This window comes from Nerophis lumbriciformis, linkage group LG29 (genome assembly GCF_033978685.3).
Source record: "Nerophis lumbriciformis linkage group LG29, RoL_Nlum_v2.1, whole genome shotgun sequence".
Classification (NCBI taxonomy): Eukaryota; Metazoa; Chordata; class Actinopteri; order Syngnathiformes; family Syngnathidae; genus Nerophis; species Nerophis lumbriciformis.
In genome coordinates, this window is record NC_084576.2 from 18,970,384 (window position 1) to 18,993,325 (window position 22,942).

Below are 22,942 nucleotides of genomic sequence, written 5' to 3' on the forward strand. Positions count from 1 at the left end.
TAACTCGTCAAATATCCTCTATTAAACAGGAGTGCTTTGCAGGGCAAACTTTTATAATTAATGTATTTTATTTTTGTTTCATCCATCCATCCATTTTCTTCCACTTATCTGAGGTCGGGTTGCGGGGGCAACAGCCTAAGCAAAGAACCCCAGACTTCCCTCTTCCCAGCTCCCCCCGGGGAATCCCGAGGTGTTCCCAGGCCAGCTGGGAGACAGTCTTCCCAACGTGTCCTGGGTCTTCCCCTTGGCCTCCTGCCGGTCGGACGTGCCCTAAACACATCCCTATTTTTGTTTCATTTTATTTATATTGACATCCAGCATCAGACATTCCTATCCATTACATCATATATCTGTTGTCTGCCCTAAATGTAAAAATATATTATTTTTTTATATCCCAACTTTACTCCCCCCTCCCCATATATATATATATATATATATATATATATATATATATATATATATATAGTTAATTTAAAGGGGTAAAAAATTTATTTTCAAGCAGAAAGTATTAACATGTTACTTAACTCGTGAAATATCCTCTATTAAACAGGAGTGCTTTGCAGTGTTTAAGTGCCCACTGGGGAAAACATACAAAATATTGCCAAATATACACACATTGTTGCCACAAATGAACACAAAGTATTGCGTATTCATGCAGTGGAGTGTCGACTTTGTTATTCAGAATAATTACCAAGAAATAACATAAAATGGATCCACGGCGCCCCCTAGCGGAATCAGCAGTGCAGTTGACCTGTTCCTTCCCCTCTCAGTTGATGCAAATATTAAAATATCACTGCCGTTTGTTTGTGCTATATTTGTGCCGTGATGTTCGTTTGTGCTGTTAAATTTTTTAAGTACAATCATTTAAAAATACATTTGCTCACCAGTGATGTCACTTAGCACCCCCACTTTGTCCAAATATCCCCCTGTGTGAATCATAATAAAACGTTACTGTTTGACAGCGCAAACGTAGCACAAATGTTTGGATTAAGTTTGGAGGGATTTGTAGAAGTTGGGGGGGGTTTGCATGTGAATAATTAAACATAAAAAAAACCAATAAAACCATAACAGCATAAGTGTTGCAAACACGCTTGGAGAAGGTGGGGAGGCTGCATGTGAATAATAAAATAACATTAAAACCAAAGTAGCACAAATTAGTGATGTGCGATACCACTGATTTTGCTTCCGATATATAAAACCAAGTAAAATTCAGGCTGGTCGCTGAGAAACCGACCCAATACTTTGTGCAAATATACCCAACGTGTCTGCTAAAATTGGAAAAATTGGGGATTTTCAAATAACCAAAAAATAACTAATAATAATAATAATATACTTAGTCACCTATAACACAAAGTTTTGTCTTAAAATCTATATATCCGTTTATAGAAACTTTTTTTTATTTAAAAAAATAAAATCAGAATGGACCCCACATTCTTGAATTTTCAGTATGCGACCCTCGGTGGAAAAAGTTTACATAGCCCTGATTTAAAATATTAGAAGCTCTCGAAATAAAATAAAATATATATGTAAAATATGAACAAAGTTCAGTCAATTAAAAATAAAATATTAACTTATGAATTAATTAGAAAAATTACAGCAAACATAGTAAACACTGCTACATTTGTAAATAAACATTAATATTTTCATACAGACAGAATTTTTGCCACACTAGGTTGTGCACTTACACGATTGTATTATTAATATTGTTATTCTATTCCTACATGGGGAAAAACAACAGTAAAAATTAAGAAAAAAAAGAGCAAAAAAATCGGTATGTAATGAGAAAAAGCTGAAATGTTCTAACTAATAATTGACAATAATAAACTTAGTCACCAATAATACAAAGCTGACACAATATCTGTTTTTGGAAGTTTATTTGATAAAAAAAAAAACGATGTGGCCCTCAGTTTTCCTTGGTGGAAACAGTTCACAGACCCCTGAACTTAAGTATCAAAAGTATCAATGTTTTGATTTGAGAATCGACATTAGCGCATAAAGAGCTAGTATCGATCCGCACATCACTAGCACACATGTTTAGGACAAGTTTGGAGAGATTTGGCGAAGATGGGGGATGAATAACAAAACACACATTAAAAAAACAATAAATAGCACAAATGTTCAGAACAAGTTTAAAGAGATTTGGACAAGATGGAGAGTTTGCTTGTGATTTATAAAACGTTAACAATAAACAGTAGTAGCATAAACAATTTTTTAGACAGCACTAATGTTGCACAAAAGATTTGGACAATGTGTGTGTGGGGCAGGGGCTTAATATGAATAATTAAATGTTAACATAATATCATATTAGCACAATTTCTTTTTTAACAGCCCAAATGTTTTGAAACGACTTTAAAGAGATTTGGAGAATAAAACTGTAATAATATTAAAACTATAAAAGCACAAATGTAGCACAAATGTTTATACCAAGTTAAGATTTGGACAATAAAACTAATATTAAAACTATAAACACACAAATATAGTACAAATGTTTATAACAAGTTTAGACAGATTTGTAAAATAAAACTAATAATATTAAAACTATAAAAGCACAAATATAGTACAAATGTTTATAACAAGTTTAGACAGATTTGTAAAATAAAACTAATAATATTAAAACTATAAAAGCACAAATGTAGCACAAATGTTTAACAAGTTTAAAGAGATTTGGACAATAAAACCGTCATAATATTAAAAATATAAAAGCACAAATGTTTATAACAAGTTTAGACAGATTTGTACAATTAAACTGTAATAATATGAAAACTATAAAAGCACAAATGCAACACAAATGTTTCTAACACATTTGGACAATAAAACTAATAATATGAAAACTATAAAAGCACAAATGCAACACAAATGTTTATAACAAGTTTAGAGAGATTTGTACAATAAAACCAATAATATTAAAACTATAAAAGGCACAAAAGTTTATAACAAGTTAAGAGAGATTTTGACAATAAAACTGTAATAATATGAAAACTATAAAAGCACAAATGTTTATAACAAGTTTAGACAGATTTGTACAACACAACTGTAATAATATGAAAACTATAAAAGCACAAATGCAACATAAATGTTTATAACACATTTGGAGAGATTTGGACAATAAAACTAATATTACAACAATAAAAGCACAAACGTAGCACAAATGTTCATAACAAGTTTAGACCGCTTGTACAATAAAACGGTAATAATATTAAAACTATAAAAGCCCACATTTAGCACAACTGTTTGTAACAAGTTTAGAGAGATTTGGACAATAAAACTAATAATACTAAAACTATAAAAGCACAAATGTAGCACACATATTTATACCAAGTTTAGAGAGATTTGGACAATAAAACTAATCATATTAAAACTATAAAAACACATACATAGCACAAATGTTTATACCCAGTTTAAGGAGATTTGGACAATACAACTAATATTAAAACTATAAGAACACAAATGCAACACAAATGTTTATAACACATTTGGAGAGATTTGGACAATAAAACTGTAATTTTACAACAATAAAAGCACAAATGTAGCACAAATGTTCATAACAAGTTTAGACCGCTTGTACAATAAAACGGTAATAATATTAAAACTATAAAAGCACAAATGTACCACACATATTTATACCAAGTTTAGAGAGATTTGGACAATAAAACTAATCATATTAAAACTATAAAAACACAAACATAGCACAAATGTTTATACCCAGTTTAAGGAGATTAGGACAATACAACTAATATTAAAACTATAAGAACACAAATGTAGCACAAATGTTTATACCAAGTTTAGAGAGATTTGGACAATAAAACTAGTATTAAAACTATAGAAACACAAATGTAGCACAAATGTTTATAACACGTTTAGACAAATTTGGACAATAAAACTGTAATAATATTAAAACTATAAAAGCACAAATTTAGCACAACTGTTTATAACAAGTTTAGAGAGATTTGGACAATAAATCAGTAATTATTCTAAAAACTACAAAAGCACAAATGTAGCACACATATTTATACAAAGTTTAGAGAGATTTGGACAATAAAACTAATAATATTAAAACTATAAAAATACAAATGTAGCACAAAAGTTTATAAGACGTTTAGACAGACTTGGACAATAAAACTGTAAAAATACTAGAACTATAAAAGCAAAAATGTGGCACACATTTATACTAAGTTTAGAGAGATTTGGACAATAAAACTAATAATATTAAAACTATAAAAACACAAATGTAGCACAAATGTTTATAACACGTTTAGACAGATTTGGACAATTAAACTAATAATATTACAACTATAAAAACACAAATGTAGCACAAATGGCTATAACACATTAAGACAGATTTGAACAATACAACTGTAATAATATTAAAACTGACAGCACAAGTGTTTAAAACAACTTTACATAGATTTGGACAATACAATTGTAATAATATTACAACTATAAAAGCACAAATGTTTGTACAATACAACTGTAATAATATTAAAATTATAAAAGTACAAATGTAGAACTAATGTTCATGATAAGTTTAGAGAGATTTGGACAATAAAACTAATATTAAAACTATAAAGGCACAGATGTTTATAACAAGTTTAGAGAGATTTGGACAATACAACTAATATCAAAACTATAAAAGGCACAAAAGTTTATAACAAGTTAAGAGAGATTTGAACAATACAACTAAATATTAAAACTATATACCGGTAAACACAAATGTAGCACAAATGTTTATAACACTTAGACAGATTTGGACAATAAAACTGTAATAATATTACAACCATAAAAGCACAAATGTAGCAAAAAAGTTTAACAAGTTTAGACAGATTTGAACAATAAAACTAATATTAAAACCATAAAAGCACAGATGTAGCACAAAAGTTTTAAAACAAGTTTAGAGATTTGGAGTGGTTGGGGGGGGCGTCATGTCAATAATAATACGTTAATAACATTAAAACCATAATAGCATAAATGTTCCTTTGACATTACAAAAACAGCACAAACATTTAGAGTACGTTTGGGGAGATTTGGACAAAGTACTTAAGTATGTGTTGAAGTACAATTGAGAAGAAGAGTCGTAAGACTGTTGCTTTTTATATTTATTTTTTTCATTGTGGATCACATGGAAAACACCTCAAATGAAAGAAGCAGCGAAAAAGAACAGACCAAACAAGACAGCCATGTGACCACAAACATGTACTGTATCTAAACTAATGTACAGTATTTCCCCTCAGTAACTCCTGAATCAAAGCAGAATGAAGGGATTTATATTTATATAGCACTTTTCTCTAGTGACTCAAGACGCTTTACATAGTGAACCCCATTATCTAAGTTACACTTAAACCAGTGTGGGTGGCACTGGTGTTTTGGCCAAGGACACAACGACAGTGACAAGGAAAACGGAAGCGGAGATCGAACCTGGAACCCTTAAGTTGCTGGCACGGCCGCTCTACTAACCGAGCCAAGCCTCCCCAGAGTGAGTGACATGAACATAAATCACTGCCTCTCAAACACATGAGCATCTTAAAAGTGAGAAGGACAAGTATTGAATTTGAACATAATTGCCTGCCAAAGATTAAGCAATGAATAAAGAGGAGTGAAGAAAGGCCTTTGCAAATACAGTCCAGTATTTATCTTAAGAGAGGGTGAAAGACAAAGTAATAAAATAATGATACATTGGGAAAAATAAGTATTTGATTGAGAACCTGAGAAAAGCGGTTGTGTGGCCATAAAGCCCAACACAAATCTATAGTCATTTCAATTGGCAACTTTCTGGCTTTAGCAACACTAAATGAAATCGAGAAAATAAATAACAGGTTGTTGTTTTTTTAAATCAAGCAGCGTGAAAAAAATGATCGAACCACAACTTGGAGAGCTGTTGCAGCAGGTGGATTGACATGAATCATGGCTACAACACGATAGCTGTCAATTGAAACAAAGGAGAGGATTACCAAACTTCTTTGAGAAGGTAAAATGTTGCAAAAGATGTGAATTGTTCACAGTCAGCTTTGTGTAAAATGTGGACCAAGTGCAAACAACGTGGGAAGGTAGTAAAGGGCAATCATACTGGTAGACCAAGGAAAACATCAAAGCATCAAGACAGAACGCTCTATCAGGTTAGGATGGGATGTGTTGGTTTTCATCCAGGATGTCTCTGTGCATTGCTGCATTCATCTTAGTCTAGACAGGAAGGTGACCAAGAATCCGATGGTCAGAGCGCCAGCATTCTTCTGTGGAGAGAGGCGAACCTTTATTTCTGTAGCAATCCACCGATCAGGCCTGTATAGTAGAGTGGCCAGGCCGAAGCCATTTCTTGGTGAAAAGTTTGCCAAAATGCACCTGAAAGACTATCAGGCCATGAGAAACAAAATTCTCTGGTCTGATGAGACAAAGATGGAAGTCTTGGGCGTGAATGCCAGGCGTCATGTTTGGAGGAAACCAGGCACCGCTCATCACCCGGCAAATACCGTCCCTACAGTGAAGCATGGTGGTGGCAGCATCATGCTGTGGTAATGGTTTTCAGCGGCAAGAACTGGGAAACTAGTCAAGATAGAGGGAAAGATGAATGCAGCAACCATCCAACCTGATGGAGCATGAGAGGTGCTGCAGAGAGGAATGAGCGAAAGTGCCCAAAGATAGGTGTGCCAAGCTTGTAGCGTCGTATTCAAAAAGACTTGAGGCTGAAATGGCTGCCTAAGGTGCATCAACAAAGTATTGAGCAAAGGCTGTAAATACTTATGTACAAACCCAAAACCAGTGAAGTTGGCACGTTGTGTAAATCGTAAATAAAAACAGAATACAATGATTTGCAAATCCTTTTCAACTTATATTCAATTGAATAGACTGCAAAGACAAGATAGTTAATGTTCGAACTGAGAAACGTAATATTTTTTTGCAAATAATCATTAACTTAGAATTTAATGGCAGCAACACGTTGCTAAAAAGTCGGCACAGGGGTATTTTTACCACTGTGTTACATGGCCTTTCCTTTTAACAACACTCAGTAAACGTTTGGGAACTGAGGAGACCAATTTTTGAAGCTTTTCAGGTGGAATTATTTCCCATTCTTGCTTGATGTACAGCTTAAGTTGTTCAACAGTCCGGGGTCTGCGCTGTCATATTTTACGCTTCACATTGCGCCACACATTTTCAATGGGAGACAAGTCTGGACTACAGGCAGGCCAGTCTAGTACCCGCACTCTTATACTATGAAGCCACGCTGTTGTAACACGTGGCTTGGCATTGTCTTGCTGAAATAAGCAGGGGCGTCCATAATAACGTTGCTTGGATGCAACAAATCATTGTATTCTGTTTTTATTTACACAACGTGCCAACTTCACTGGTTTTGGGTTTTGTTCATGTGATTTTTTATTTATAATAAATGAGCGAAATTAAAAAAAAAACTTTCACATTGTCATTATAGGGTATTGTGTGTAGAGTTTTGAGGACATGTTTTCCATTTTGGAATAAGGATGTAATGTGGAAAAAGGGAATCACTGTGAATACTTTCCAGATGCACTGTAAGTGGTGGAAATGTAAGAAAACAGTTCATGACAAGACTCCAACCTGCAAAGCTGATCTGACAAGAGCAATGAGAGAAAGTTGGAGCAAGACTGATGAAGAGTTCTGTTTGTCACTCGTAAAGTCCGTGCCTCAGAGAATGCAAGCTGTTATAAAAGCCAAAGGTGGAGCAACAAAGTACCACTGGTGTGTTGTAGGGGTTTATTCCGATTCTATAATTTATCTTCAGAATTGAGTTAATCCATAATTGTTTCACTTTGCTTGATCTAAAAATGTATCTATATTCGACTAACAATTTATTTTCTTGATTTATTTCAGTGTTTGTTACAGCCAGAAAGTTACCATTTGAGAATCAGCTTTTTTTTCTACAAAATGAAACAACTGAATGAACATCCTCCAAGTCTGCAGATTCTATCTTTTTTTTTTATTCCCGGGGTTGCAAGAACTAAGAAATCATCTGTCTAGTTTGTTGAGTCAGGATTAGACAGAACAAACTAAATCACGTCAAACACAGCATCTGCAGCTTCTCAATGTTTATGGATAAATGTCCGTCGCTTGGACGTTTGTGGCTGGCTGCACAGCCTTTGCAAATCTAACTGATGCTTTGTCAGGGGTGACTTGCCGGGTACTCTGCTAACCGCTGGGATTTTTTTTTTTGGTCTGTTTCTCTGATTTGGTAGTCTGCTTCCTCTCCTTCGCACTAACTTTCTTAGTTCCGATAGTTGTACTGATCTGCGAGTGGCGCTCAAAAGCTTTTCTCAACTGTTCAATCAAAAACGTATGTACACGAAGCATGAACATCGGCGTGTAAATACATCAATCCATCCATCTTCTACCAAGGGGAGGGTTGGAATTGGGGGTTAAATCACCAAAAATGTTTCCCGGGCGCGGCACTGCTGCTGCCCACTGCTCCCCTCACCTCCCAGGGGGTGAACAAGGGGATGGGTCAAATGCAGAGGACAAATTTCACCACACCTAGTGTGTGTGTGACAATCATTGGTACTTTAACTTTAACTTAACTTATCGCAGGGCCGTATAACTATATATAAACTATTTTTTGCTTAAACGGCACAACCCTGTTACAAATTTACTGACGGTTAAAATCAGAATCAGCTTCATTGGCCAAGTATGTGCCCGTAACTAAGTATGCTCGCAACTTAAAGCATAACAAAAAGCAGCTTGCATCTCAAATTACTTGTAAGTTGATGTACCACTGTTTTGTACATTCTTTCTCGCTCGTTTACAATAAACCTGCTATAAAACTGGAGTGTTTATATATTTCTGTGGCGGCAAACATCAAATACTTATTTCCCCAACTGTATCTACTATATTTGATATATACTATATATTGAAATTTACTACCAAAGAAATCTGGACTGTCAGGTATTTGTGAGGGGTTGAAATTTACAAAATCAACAGAGGATTAAATAATTATTTGTACCTGTCATGAGCAAGTCACAATGTGTGCGTGTGTAATTACGGGTATGAGCAGTATTTTATGCTGTCCAGTCAATCGTGACAGAGAACACAGGTTCAATCGCTGTCTGTGCTGCTGTCCGAGTCGACACAGCAGGCGTCTCCTCCTGTTTCCCCCAAAAATAATTCACCTGATGGACAAAGTGGACAAATGGCTAGTAATAGTACTGCGGACATTGCAATCACAGATAAGAACTCACAAACAGTGGTACCTCGGCTTACGACTTTAATTGGTTCTGTGATGGGGCTCGTAAAACAAAATATTCCAATCTCAAATCAATGTTCTCCATTTAAATGAATTTAATTTAATTTAATTCAGACCACTATTTTAACATGCTTTTAGACAGAAAAAAATAAACTTCTCGATAAGAAATATTGCATGAAATACAATAGGAAATACTACAAACAGCTATAGTATTTTCATGACGTAATGTAATAATAATGTGCAGCATTTACCTTGGAGAGTGGACTAAGGTATCTCCTTCCAGGTGCTTCTCCGTCAATCACAGCATCAGCCGCTTCGCCATATTTTCATTGACAAATGTCCACAGTTTAGACATTATTTTAACGTCCTTGGCTGACGTTATCGCCTCTTTCTGCTTCAGTGTGGTGCAGACTAGCAGTGCTATGCTCGTTCTTTCTTTAATTCAATGAACACACACCCATGCACTACCCCACAGATACGCACACATACCCAAAACCCCCACCCCACGCCGCTTCAACTCCTCGCGGTATGATGGCTTACGGAGCAGTGCCCTGATGGCAGCAGCTTCGAACCGGAAATCCCCCCCCTGCAAGTCTTGAGTTTTTTTGTGTGCCGTAACATGTACTTATTGTTACTTGACGTTTTTTTCTGGTCTCTAACTCCAGAGGAGCTTAGTTTGGGAGCTGCTTTTTTTCTTCTCCTCCCCCCATGTTTACCTTTTACTAAATTTTTTTAGGGGGAGCTGCTAGGGATGGGAATTGAAAAGATTTCCCTGGTTGCGATTTCACTTTTGATTCTGCTTAACGATTCGGTTCCTTAATGGTTCTCTTATCGATTCTTATTCGGAAAGAAAGAGAAATAAAAAGGGTGCATGAGCCTCAATTTTGTTTGGTTTAGAGGTAACAGGACCTCACAAAGCCTACAGTGAGGTCAAATAGAACTTGTGTGCTGGGGAAATTGTAAGCTGAAGTAACACTGTACTTCTTGTCACCTTAGACATTAACATTGTGCAGACCTTAGCAATGTGACTTCAGGCTGAAAACAGTCTATTACTCATGTGCAAAGTTATTAGAAAAAAGGGAACAAACCCCCAAAAAAGCCTGGTACTAAGAACTGCCGAAAAATGTGTATGGCGTGGTCTTACTTAGCTAAGACTATAAATGTTATTTGCTAAAGCTTTCTGGTTCTTACCTTGTGGGGACTCGTCGTTTTCTTCCTCCAGGTGCTCCATGTCGTAACTCACAAAAATGTTCTGGGGAGAAATAAAACAAATAGGAAAAATGTCAAGCTAACGGCGCTTGGAAAGCATTGTGACACCAGAATAAAACGTGAACCTTGCTCTTGAGCAGTGTTGGCCAGGAGTGCCGCTCCTGTTTGGCCAGTGTGAGGACGGGCTCGTTGGATTTGAGCTCCCAGCGGCAACGCTCAGGCACCACGTTGGCGTGAAGGTCCAAATGGGCTCTGTAGCGACGCTCGTTCACACTGCCACTGAAAACACACAATTTTCAAACATTTCTACAACAATCACATCTTGTGTTTGTTTGGACTGAACAAGCTTGTCACTGTAGTGCACATCTTTGAATAAAATTGTTTTTACACGGGGAATGCAAAGCTTGTCGGGACATCAGACACATGGCTCGCCATGCCACCATGGGCCCTGGGCGGCCGAATTCTGCGGTGCACACCTGTGGTACTCGCCAGAAAATGGACATGGTGCGTGCCGGGACTGACCGCCTCGTCCCAGAAGGGTAACTCTCCTCTGGCAAAGGTAATGATCCTTTTTGCAGGTTCATACACTGAAACTTTGTTCAAACTTCTACTTCCAACTATTTAGTCAATTTTGACGTTTACTCGGCGCTGCACCAGAGCGGAGGACCTCAATAAACTATCTCATCTCTACTTTGTTCAGTGGTTTAGTCTTTTCTTAGGTGGGAAATGTCGCACATTTTGTTCACTTCAATGGAGGACTGTATTCCTGTTATAAGTATCTTTAATTAAACTTTGGAAGATTCACCCTATAGGTGCTAAAACAACATCCATGTCATGGTACGGACATCTAGTGATCAGTCAATATACAGTACGATGAAACCTCGATTTATCAACCCCTCTGAGAAAGTTTTGATTTACGAACTATTTGATCGAGCTAAGTAAGCCTCTGCGTGCGAACCATTTGTCTGTGTACGAACGCTTCATTCATTCAATTTGTATCTGCCAGCTATTTTGTGCTTGCTGTATTGACAAGATTGAAGAAAGAAGACTTTGTACCAAAGTTTAAACATTTTGATAGAGACTAGAGTTTTCTGGGAAAAGGTGCCAAAGCGGATTTATATCACAGTGGAGGAGAATAAGCGGCATCTCTTCCAAGAGCACACACACAAACACGGCTCCTGCCCCCAACTTGTTCTTATCTCCCCTTATGTCTGCTCCTTTGTCTCTCTCCTCTCATCAGCTGCTCATTTGCCAATTACATTAAAAGCGGATTTTACTTTTCTAAATGTTTATTATTGTAGCAATATGATTGTTAAAGTAATGGATTTTTGTGATTTCTGATTGTTTGCAGCAAAGGGACAGAGCAGCACATACAGAACAGTTAAGCTTGTCGTCGTGGCTTGTTAATAAAGAGATAGTTGATCCATACCCCCTTGTTTGTTTGATATACAGTGCTGTATAGCACATACTGTGTTCAAAGTGTACACACATTCACTAAAATACAGACTTTTGACAAGGCCGGAACCCATCATTCATATTTACAATAATTTTTATGGAGACATTTGCTTCACTATAAACTTTTCGATTTAGGAACCCTGGTCAAGAACAATCTCTGAAAAAAAAACAAAAAAACAACAACAAACAATAGAGTTGATATCCGTAAGTAACATTTAACTATAATTATTTGCTACTTGTTAAAATTGACATTTGTTTAGACTGCAATATTGTTCAAATAAAGACACATATTACATATGTCTAGCTTGTGTGCTTAACATTTGCACAGCTGCCAGCTCCTCGTAGCCTATAGGCTACCATATTTACTTTTTGTAAATGACTTGACTAAAATACCACAAAAAACAACACGTGTGCTCATTGGAAGACAAGCAGTTAACTGGCTGTACAGCTTTGCACAAGTAAACACGTTGCAAGACTGCTTGCATCTGAGACCGACATAATCTCAATATCGGATCGATACACTCCAAATTGAATTATTGCGATAGTTTTATATGTCTAATGCCTCTTGGCTTCACATTTTGTCAAAACTTACACAGAAAACCACAGCACAAACATACAGCATACAAGCTTTTTGCTTAAAGACAACATTGTCTAATGCTACAAGCCAGCGTGCAGTCCGTGTAATAATCATTTGATGCTAACAAATGCTTGAGTAAACAATTTATTACACGCTTGTGATATGGAGAGGCCAAAACGGAGAGAAAAAAAAACATCTGGTGGTACAACCTTTGCAAATGTTAGCTGAAACATGAATTCTTTAAAAAAAAAAAAAAAGAAAAAAAAAAAAAAAGGCAGATAAACAAGGTTTGGTATGTTGTAAATTTTAAATAATCTAAAATGCTCTGCTTTGGACGGCCGCCAAGTATTCACCAATTGATTATGTAGCATGAATGCTGTTCACATTCCAATACTGCTCAAAGGAGACTTAACTGTGTTTTGAATGTACCTAAATAACAAATAACAATACATCCCCCAGTGCAGGGGTGTCCAAAGTGTGGTCTAAGAACCATTTGAGGACTGCAGCTCTTTTTTTAATGGCCCGCGTCATATTTTCAAGATAAATTAGAATCAGGGCTATGCTGAAAATAAAAAATAAAAGGTTCCAAGAAATAAAGTTGTAATGTTACAAGACATCAAAGCAATATGATTTTTTTTTTTAAATGCAAAGTTTTAATTGTTTGCGCATCTTAAAAAATGAAAGTATGGCGCAAAATGTATTTTATTTCAAGAGTTCTAAATAAGACAAAGAGACCAATTAAAGGCTAAGGAAGTTTATGCAGTATTTTTTTAATGGGGAACCAGTAATTTATGATAATATTTTTGACCATTTTTAAATTTTACGACATACTGAATTTAGGAAAACATTTTTAGCTGTAATGCATTCTTGAAATATTTTTTCCGTGCCTGTAGTGATTCTATACAATATAAGTTTCACTTTTTCAATTTCCTGAAATCTATTAGCTTTCAAACACACTCAGATTTATTGAGAGGTGCGAGTATTTTTAACTTAAAAAAATAAACATTATGTAAAACATACTTGGCCAATAAAGCTGATTGTGATTCTGATGCTTGCAGTCCTCTTTGTAGATGCAAAACTTTATTTACAAAATCAGTCTGTCCACGGTTTCATTCAAAAACTAAACTACACTGGATTGGTTTTAGCGTGATTAACAGCAAGTAAAAGGCGAAAAATAGCAATGTGGCCTCTACATTTTTTCTACATGTGGCTTTTTGTAAAAACAGTTTGGACACCCCTGTCCCTGTAGGTACTATTTTTAGTGAAGAGAAGCATGTTTACCCAGTGCTGGTGACACTGGCTTCTGTGTGAGCTCTCCTTTCATACAATGGTTAGCCCTGTTAAACATGTAGCCGCTGCCTCCAGTGTAAAGCGCTCTGCCTAAAAAGCCCCACTGACTGCCGAGTGATGCGTGAACTAAGCCGGCAAAGATTGGCGACGTCATCCTGACAGACCTGTACACGACACGGTCGGCATGAAAGTCACAGCGCTGACTCTGCGGGTTCCTCATCTTCAGCGTGACGGTTACCGAGTCGGACGTCTGGTACCACAGAACCTGAGGGTGCAAACTGAGAAGCGACATGGAAGCGTCAAATCTCTTCCAAGTGTGAAAAAGGTAAGTGTGGGTGAAGTCACTGCACCTTTTTGTAGTAGAATTGTTGTCGTCTCCAGGACAACTGAGGATCTGCTGATTGTCTCTTTTGTCATCACAATCGGGAACGCCTGAAGATGTTTACACCACACATCTTTCTCAGACAGAAAATCAACTTGTTTGACTTGAACATTAAAACTGTAAAGTTACTAAATGTTAATGTTACAATTCACTTGATAGAGATGAGATTCAGTGATAGCTCGGTTTTCCTCCACCACCAAATTTTGTAGGGTTGAACCAGGGGAGTCAATTGCATTTCAGCTTAGGGGCCGCATGGAGGAAAATCTATTCCCAAGTGAGCAGGATTGGTAAAATCATGGCATAATAACTTAAAAATAAAGAGACTTTAAGATTGTTTTTTTGTTTTACTTTGGCCAAAAATAGAACAAGTACATTTTGAAAATGTACATATCACAAATAATATTTTTGACAAAACACTTCAAAATTGGTGCAGTTTCAAAAACACAACAAAGGTCATCATGAAGTTTCAGGGTATCTACAAAGCTATTAAACTAAGTCGCAGTCTGTCTGGGATTGAACAAAATACTAAATAAATAGATATCAGAGAAATAAAAATATACGATATATATACGCATACGATCCCCTTACGTCAAAGACATCCCTTTTTTGTTTGGAATAAAAAATAAATTTAACATAAAAATCAAGTTTCCCCGTTTGCCATATCTCAATCATACTATCACTGGCACTCATCAAAGGCGGACATTCCCTTTTCCCTCTCCCTTATCTCTTCTGCTTGCTTCTTTGTTTTGCCTTGTCCTAACTTTCTTGTTGCCACTTTTAACACAGCTCTCTAAAATTTAAACAATAGAATTGATCAACTGTCCGCTGAAATTGTTTGTTGACATTTGTTGAACTGACTGGCTTCGCAATTGCATTTGCGGGAGCACCAACGTCGCAAAACAGAGACAATCTGCGGCTTACACACGTATGCATCCACAAAAAATACAGCCCACATACACATACCCCACCAAGAATCCCACGCCTATGACGCTTAACCCCACGTGGTATGACAAAAAACAGAGAAGCCTCCCTAGTGGCTGGCAGCTTCGGCCTGGATGCCCGCCCCGTCATCCCTCGTTGCAAGTCTCTAATTGTATGTCGTAATATGTATACAGGTAAAAGCCAGTAAATTAGAATATTTTGAAAAACTTGATTTATTTCAGTAATTGCATTCAAAAGGTGTAACTTGTACATTATATTTATTCATTGCACACAGACTGATGCATTAAAATGTTTATTTCATTTAATTTTGATGATTTGAAGTGGCAACAAATGAAAATCCAAAATTCCGTGTGTCACAAAATTAGAATATTACTTAAGGCTAATACAAAAAAGGGATTTTTAGAAATGTTGGCTAAACTGAAAAGTATGAAAATGAAAAATATGAGCATGTACAATACTCAATACTTGGTTGGAGCTCCTTTTGCCTGAATTACTGCGTTAATGCGGCGTGGCATGGAGTCGATGAGTTTCTGGCACTGCTCAGGTGTTATGAGAGCCCAGGTTGCTCTGATAGTGGCCTTCAACTCTTCTGCGTTTTTGGGTCTGGCATTCTGCATCTTCCTTTTCACAATACCCCACAGATTTTCTATGGGGCTAAGGTCAGGGGAGTTGGCGGGCCAATTTAGAACAGAAATACCATGGTCCGTAAACCAGGCACGGGTAGATTTTGCGCTGTGTGCAGGCGCCAAGTCCTGTTGGAACTTGAAATCTCCATCTCCATAGAGCAGGTCAGCAGCAGGAAGCATGAAGTGCTCTAAAACTTGCTGGTAGACGGCTGCGTTGACCCTGGATCTCAGGAAACAGAGTGGACCGACACCAGCAGATGACATGGCACCCCAAACCATCCCCCAACCATGCAAATTTTGCATTTCCTTTGGAAATCGAGGTCCCAGAGTCTGGAGGAAGACAGGAGAGGCACAGGATCCACGTTGCCTGAAGTCTAGTGTAAAGTTTCCACCATCAGTGATGGTTTGGGGTGCCATGTCATCTGCTGGTGTCGGTCCACTCTGTTTCCTGAGATCCAGGGTCAACGCAGCCGTCTACCAGCAAGTTTTAGAGCACTTCATGCTTCCTGCTGCTGACCTGCTCTATGGAGATGGAGATTTCAAGTTCCAACAGGACTTGGCGCCTGCACACAGCGCAAAATCTACCCGTGCCTGGTTTACGGACCATGGTATTTCTGTTCTAAATTGGCCCGCCAACTCCCCTGACCTTAGCCCCATAGAAAATCTGTGGGGTATTGTGAAAAGGAAGATGCAGAATGCCAGACCCAAAAACGCAGAAGAGTTGAAGGCCACTATCAGAGCAACCTGGGCTCTCATAACACCTGAGCAGTGCCAGAAACTCATCGACTCCATGCCACGCCGCATTAACGCAGTAATTCAGGCAAAAGGAGCTCCAACCAAGTATTGAGTATTGTACATGCTCATATTTTTCATTTTCATACTTTTCAGTTGGCCAACATTTCTAAAAAATCCCTTTTTTGTATTAGCCTTAAGTAATATTCTAATTTTGTGACACACGGAATTTTGGATTTTCATTTGTTGCCACTTCAAATCATCAAAATTAAATGAAATAAACATTTGAATACATTAGTCTGTGTGCAATGAATAAATATAATGTACAAGTTACACCTTTTGAATGCAATTACTGAAATAAATCAAGTTTTTCAAAATATTCTAATTTACTGGCTTTTACCTGTATGTGCTTTGCTATCAATTTTTTTTCTCACTCCAGACTGGGCCCCCCCAATAGGAGACCAGTCTGAGATTTACTTTTTTTTTCTCATCCTAACCCAGCTGCTACCTTTTCCCCACCTTTTACGGGGCGCCATAGGCCGCGACCCATTACCGTTACTGTTCTGTTCCCTGTACACTGTTTGTCTAATCTTGAACGGGTTTGTGCTGAAAATGAAATTTTGTTGTACTTGTGCAACGACAATAAAGATCCATCATCAATCCACCCAAACATTGAACTGTGGAGGCCCTGAGTAGCTCCTATAGCATTAGACTGTTACATCCACAGTGCAAGGAGCACGAGTGCAGGTCCTTTCTACCCACAGCCATAAGACTTTACGACGCACTTAAATGATTACTGTGATCTTTTTTCTTGGTGTGCAATACCGATGTTGGTGTTTTTAGTTTTATTTGATCTTTTACATATCTATACATTTTAATGTTCGATAGTATTTTTTGTTTGTTTTTAATTAGGTTTTACTTCTGTTACTGTATGTAAAAAAAATCTGCATTTTTTTTTTTTTTTTTTTTTACATTTTATTTTATTTATAATTTTTTTGAGTTACTTGTTTGAGGGAAAAATAACATTTGACATGTGTTTGATTGTATTTCTGAACTGTATATGTCAAAAATTCAATAAAACAAATGTTTAAATTAAAAGAATCTTGGCATTGTGAGCCATAGTCTAAAAGCTAACAACATTAAAAAGACATACCATCTCTGCTGTGGTTAAGATGAGAAGCTTGGTGTGTTCTGGTGTCAGTTCCACTTTCTGTTCCACTGAACGGTCAAAACCAAAACTTGTCATTTTAGCTTACATGATTTAATGTGCATTGTAATAATGTGGGAAAAAAGTGAGTCAAAGCAACCTCAGATCAGTGGTGTGGATATCAGTCTTCTTGTCTGCATCGTAAATATCACAAACAGAAGGCTGCGGGAAAGACTCGGGAGGATCTGGGGGTGCGGCACCATCAAGGTTCTTCACCACCAGAACTCGTTCTTCAGCTTTGTTCCTAATGTGATTTGTAAAACAATAATGACCGTCCAGTAACACTGCTGGATCTTGACACTCAGTATTAGGTCCCTTACCCGGATGAGTGGTCCGCCTGACTGCAGTGGGTACCTTTGTCCTGACCCAGCCCCTTCAACAGGTCTAGATGATCCGGGTTTCGTTCTCCCATTCCCGTGTTTAAAATCAGCGTGGGAACGTTGTACTCACTGATGACAGTTTTCATTCCGGGCACGTGGGTCTCTCGAACCTCAAGCCAACAAGATTTTTAAATGCATCTCCCTATTTTCAAATGAGGTACATTCAGTCGGTGAGGACGTGTGGCAAACATACCATTAAATCAAAAAAGATGGTGTTTCCAAGACTTAAGACAGCTCTGGCTCGGTGCTGAACACCTTGGATCTTCTGGCTGATGGCTCTCGTCACCTAAGGATGTTAAAAATCAATTAAGACAGCTTTACTTCAGTTGGAAGTGTCACACACAGTGGTTTGTGGTACTTTTAGGACAAGACATGTTTATTAATACACTAAACAGTACATTTGACGTGAACTTTACCTCAAACAAGTATTTATGCATGTTCATTTCAAACTTTTAGTAAGTGCTACTGTGGTGGACACTCCACTGCAAGTGCTAGAGCAATGGTGTTCAAAGTGCGATCAGTGGGCATTTGCTAATAAAATAAATTTCTTACCAATGAGATATGCAGGGTTTCCCCTAATGTATTTGATTATGGCAGTGCGCCACGGCAACATATTAGCCACCACACCGTAAAAATTAGGTTTTACTACGTGAAAACAAAATCAAGTAATATAATGCATTTTAGTGTCCAGAAAAAGACAAAGTCTGACGCTCTTTTTAGCTTTTATTGCCAATCTCAAAGGAGAACTGCCCTTTTTTAGGAATTTTGCCTATCGTTCACAATCATTATTAAAGACATGATGATAAATGGATTTTTTTAATGCATTCTAAATATTAAATAAACGTAGATTAAAGTCAAAGGGAGTTCCTCTATTCGGCCTATAAAATCCAATAAATAATTATTCAAAAAGCGGCACACATTACATTTACATTTCGTGACTTGAATATTAACCAAGTATTAGTGATATTTTTAAATATAAGCGCTAACGCACACAAACTATTTACAGCGGCGCCGTGATCACTACTGTCTGTCCTATGTTTACGTCATCGAGTAGTCTGCTGTTTCCTCACTTCCCTGCTCCTTGGAAGTTTATTGTACATCATAAATCATGGCTCTCACTTAGAAAATAGATGTCTGAGGATATAATCAGACAAGTTGGTACACTTTGACAGCCATTTAGGACCTCGAAATGGCCGGAACGACACGAAAAGACGGTTGGTCCCCGCCGCTCCACCAGTCCTTTTCTTTGCGTGGATTATGAGACATTCTTCATCTAAATGGGAATTTATAAACATCTTAGCAGTTGGCATCCTAATGACAGCAGACCTTATACAGTAAGTGATGATTTATTATGTTTGTAGGCTCTCATAAAAAAAAGCTAACGTCATGTGTTTCTTAAAATAATCAAAATACATAAATATTAAATGTTATCATAAATGTGCCCATTACTACATTACATATATTCTTACATCATGTATATAAAACCCTAAAGGAAGTGTTTGGATAGTTGTTTTTTTAAAGGGGAACTGCAGATTTTTTAGAATTTTGCCTATCATTCACAATCCTAAGACATGACAATGGATGTTATATTTTTGTTAATGCATTCTAAATTATAAATAAATGTGATCAAAAGTCTGCTTACACTGGAGCCTATGGGAGCCGTTCAATTCTGCCTATAAAGCCCCTTAATATTATTATAATACATATAATTATAAAACAATCTTACCTTCCTTTATACTTCCTCCAAACGAGCCGTTTAGAATTTGCCCAATTTGTGATGTTTTTTCCCCATTGGTGACGTCAGCAGATATACCCAATTATGGTTAACGTTTACCCGAAGAGCATTGCGTGAGTCTGCCATTGTATTTCACGCTGTAGTCAATAAGCTCCTTCTTTTTCTCTATTCTCTTGTTGTGGGGCAGTCTGGCTCGTACATGGACATGCATCTTCCGCTGGTGACATTTCTAATACAAAGTAGCATATAGTTCTGACTTATATCTGTTAGTCGACTCCATGTGAATGCGCTAAAGACTACAACATGGCTGACAGGGAGAGGACACAGTCTAAGTGGAGGCACGTAATAAGACAAATAAAACGGCATATCCTAAAGCAGTGCTTCTCTAATATTTTCTGTTACACCCCCCTTGGAAGAAGAACATATTTTGCACCTCCCCACTCCCCATCGTGACTGTAAATAGTATACTTTGTGAATAAAATTGTTCTAACAATACCTCTGCATAACATTGTAAGCTTATAAAAATTAAAGGAAACAACACATCATTCTTTACTCGTGTCCCACCGTGGTTCCAGTGAAGCCAAGTGCTACATACACTTCATCATATTCTGGTACAGCAAAAAAAAAAACAAGGTCACACGCACCCCACTTGCCATCGCACCCCACTTGCCATCGCACCACACACCCCCCAAGGGGGCCCGCCCCTCTATTTGAGAATGACTGCCTTTAAGAGACAGTCAGAAAGGAGTTTAAAGATGGTCTGTAAAATATAATCCATTCAGCAAAGAAAAAAAAAGATCCACTTTTACATGTTATGTAGACCACAAGAAAAAATCATAACATTACCCCTTTAAATTCATCAAAACATTTCTTCCCGCAACCAGAGTATTCCAATTGTTTGTGAGTCATTTATATGGACTTTCATTGGATTGTCTTTAGTACAAAATCTCAAAATATCCCATGCATCCTTAAATGTCCTCTGCCAGGAGGTTATGTATTCGCCAGCATCTGTCAGTTAGTTAGCAACATAACTGAAAAAGTTATTGGCAGATTTTAACGAAACTTTCAGGGAAAGTCAGAAATGGGATAAAGAACACGTGATTAGATTGTGGGTGTTATGCAGATCATTTCTACTGTTACCTTATGTTTACATTCTGAGGCTGATATTGTCTGTATGTGTATGCTAGCGGCTCTGCCTCCACCCACAGAGACAAATATAGTGGATGCTAAAAAAAAAAAGGGTTTTCTCCTTTTAATTGCTTCCGCTGTAGAACAAACGCGCTCAGGTGCTGAGACCGATGCAAAAAGTTAACCTTCTTGCAGCCTGTTTGGAAGCGACAGACAAACAATTGAACTCATCCTTCAATGACTCTGCTAGGAAGTAATCTAATCACTGGGGCTTGTTTGTTTATTAGCAATTAACATAGCTAAAAGGGGCAGATTTTGAATACACATTCAGGAAAAGTCAGAAATGGGACAAAAAAACAAGTGATTAAATTCTTGGGGTGATACGGATCAGGATTTTTTTTTAAAAGAAGATTCCTTACGATTGGGAGATATGAGGCGCAGGTATGCGCTCTCCGAGTCCTTTATAATTTTTCTGTATGTGCTCGTTGTAAAAAGGACGAACACCGCTACGCTAAGGAGTCAGGAAGGAGCCGACAAATTGAGGTTAATGGACTGAAGAGTGTCAGGACAATGGAGACAAGTACCTTGGGATGCCAGTCCGCCTCTGCGTCACCCGGCTTCACCTGACAGAGAATCATCTCCACTGCCTGGCTGGGCAGAGTGTGGAACTTCTCTGGGAGCTGTAGGATGTCATAGGATTTGACTTCTTCCTCTTTTCCAATGTCAATAAAGAGACAGCGGACGCAATAAAACAGCTGGCCATTCGTGTCGGGGGTAGCTAGGACCTTTACCCTGCAGTAGGAGGAACGCTGCTTAATATGATGTTATTTTAAGTGTCTAATCGTATGTGTGTGTAAGGTAGAGGGTTGGTATGTCTCTCCTGACCGGTGGTAGACGTCGTTCTTCTGCACTGCATACAAGCCTCCTTCCAGCACCTCGTGAGGATAAGGTTTCTTGTCAGCATAGACAGAGGCCATGTCGGCCGCCATGCTGTCAAAGGTGCTATCTTCTTTCCTGATTATACGTCCATAAAAGACTGACGCTGTCTTGACGTAGAGAGGCAACACCTGCATCGTCAGAGAATGCAAAGAAGCAAAAGTAGTCAGTCATATCAGAAAGTTGAGAGTCAACAGCAAGCGTTGTTATAGAACAGGAAGTGGGTATTTGTGGAAAAAAAACAAAAACTTTTTGGTCGCAAATGCTGCTGTGAAGTAGGACTGCACGATTATGGCCAAAATAATACAATTATTAATCAATATGTAAAACTTTTTTTATTGCACTTTCTATTTTAAACAATAGTTTAAAATAAACAACTATAAAAACATATATAATATACATACATACATACATACATATATATATATATATATATATATATATATATATATATATATATATATATGTATATAAAAACTTTCAACAACTATTTTAAACAATAGTTCCCCGGCTGGCCTGGGAAGGCCTCGGGATACCCCGGGAAGAGCTAGACAAAGTGGCTGGGGAGAGGAAAGTCTGGGCTTCCCTGCTTAGGCTGCTGCCCCCGCGACCTGACCTCGTATGTGAACTTGGCTTTCATTTCAAAATTAAACTGAAAGGCAAACTGCACTATTTTTTTTAAATTTTGCCTATCGTTGGCAATCATGAGGGTCAAGAAGAAAATTTACTTTTTTAAAATGCATTCCACCCTATAAATAAAGGTAAATAAAAGTCCACTTACAATGGAGTCAATAGGAAGTCCCGTATTCCGCCTATAAAGCCCTCTACACAAACAGTACGCCATTTATATTTTGTGACCTGAATATTAACCAAGTATAAGTGATCTGGGTTTTCCCTTAATGTAATCAAATGTGGCGCCACGCCACTGTATTTTAATTACCGCCACACCTTGAAAATAAGGGTTTAGTTTTTTTTACTTGAAAACAAATTAAAGTAATATAATGTATTGTAGCCCCCAGAAGAAATCACAAAGTCCGACGCTATTTTTAATTTTTATTAACAATCTTATGTTAACAAACTGCACAATTCCAACATGTTTTACCTCCCGTGCAAACACTTTAGTCTAGTGAGTCTGACTTCCCCGGAC

The 22,942-nt window shown here is 37.4% G+C and overlaps 1 protein-coding gene across 4 annotated transcripts in view; it reads right to left on the reverse strand.

The window, feature by feature from the left end:
- Positions 1-5,092: 5,092 nt before the first annotated feature.
- tdrd12 (tudor domain containing 12) overlaps positions 5,093-22,942 on the reverse strand; it is a 37,709-nt gene continuing 19,859 nt past the window's right edge. For 3 of the 4 annotated variants that reach the window (XM_061924856.2, XM_061924855.2, XM_061924853.2), the window contains 11 exons: positions 21,745-21,926; positions 21,444-21,651; positions 18,190-18,282; positions 17,937-18,106; positions 17,717-17,860; positions 17,563-17,627; positions 14,078-14,159; positions 13,892-14,005; positions 10,531-10,684; positions 10,388-10,448; positions 5,093-9,122 (listed from right to left, as the gene is read on the reverse strand). In XM_061924856.2, coding sequence (XP_061780840.1) covers positions 9,049-9,122; positions 10,388-10,448; positions 10,531-10,684; positions 13,892-14,005; positions 14,078-14,159; positions 17,563-17,627; positions 17,717-17,860; positions 17,937-18,106; positions 18,190-18,282; positions 21,444-21,651; positions 21,745-21,926 — 1,347 coding nt within the window. In that variant the 3' untranslated portion in view covers positions 5,093-9,048. Of the gene's footprint in view, positions 9,123-10,387; positions 10,449-10,530; positions 10,685-13,891; positions 14,006-14,077; positions 14,160-17,562; positions 17,628-17,716; positions 17,861-17,936; positions 18,107-18,189; positions 18,283-21,443; positions 21,652-21,744; positions 21,927-22,942 lie in introns of those variants that run through there. The other variant, XR_009810492.2, reaches the window with a different exon arrangement.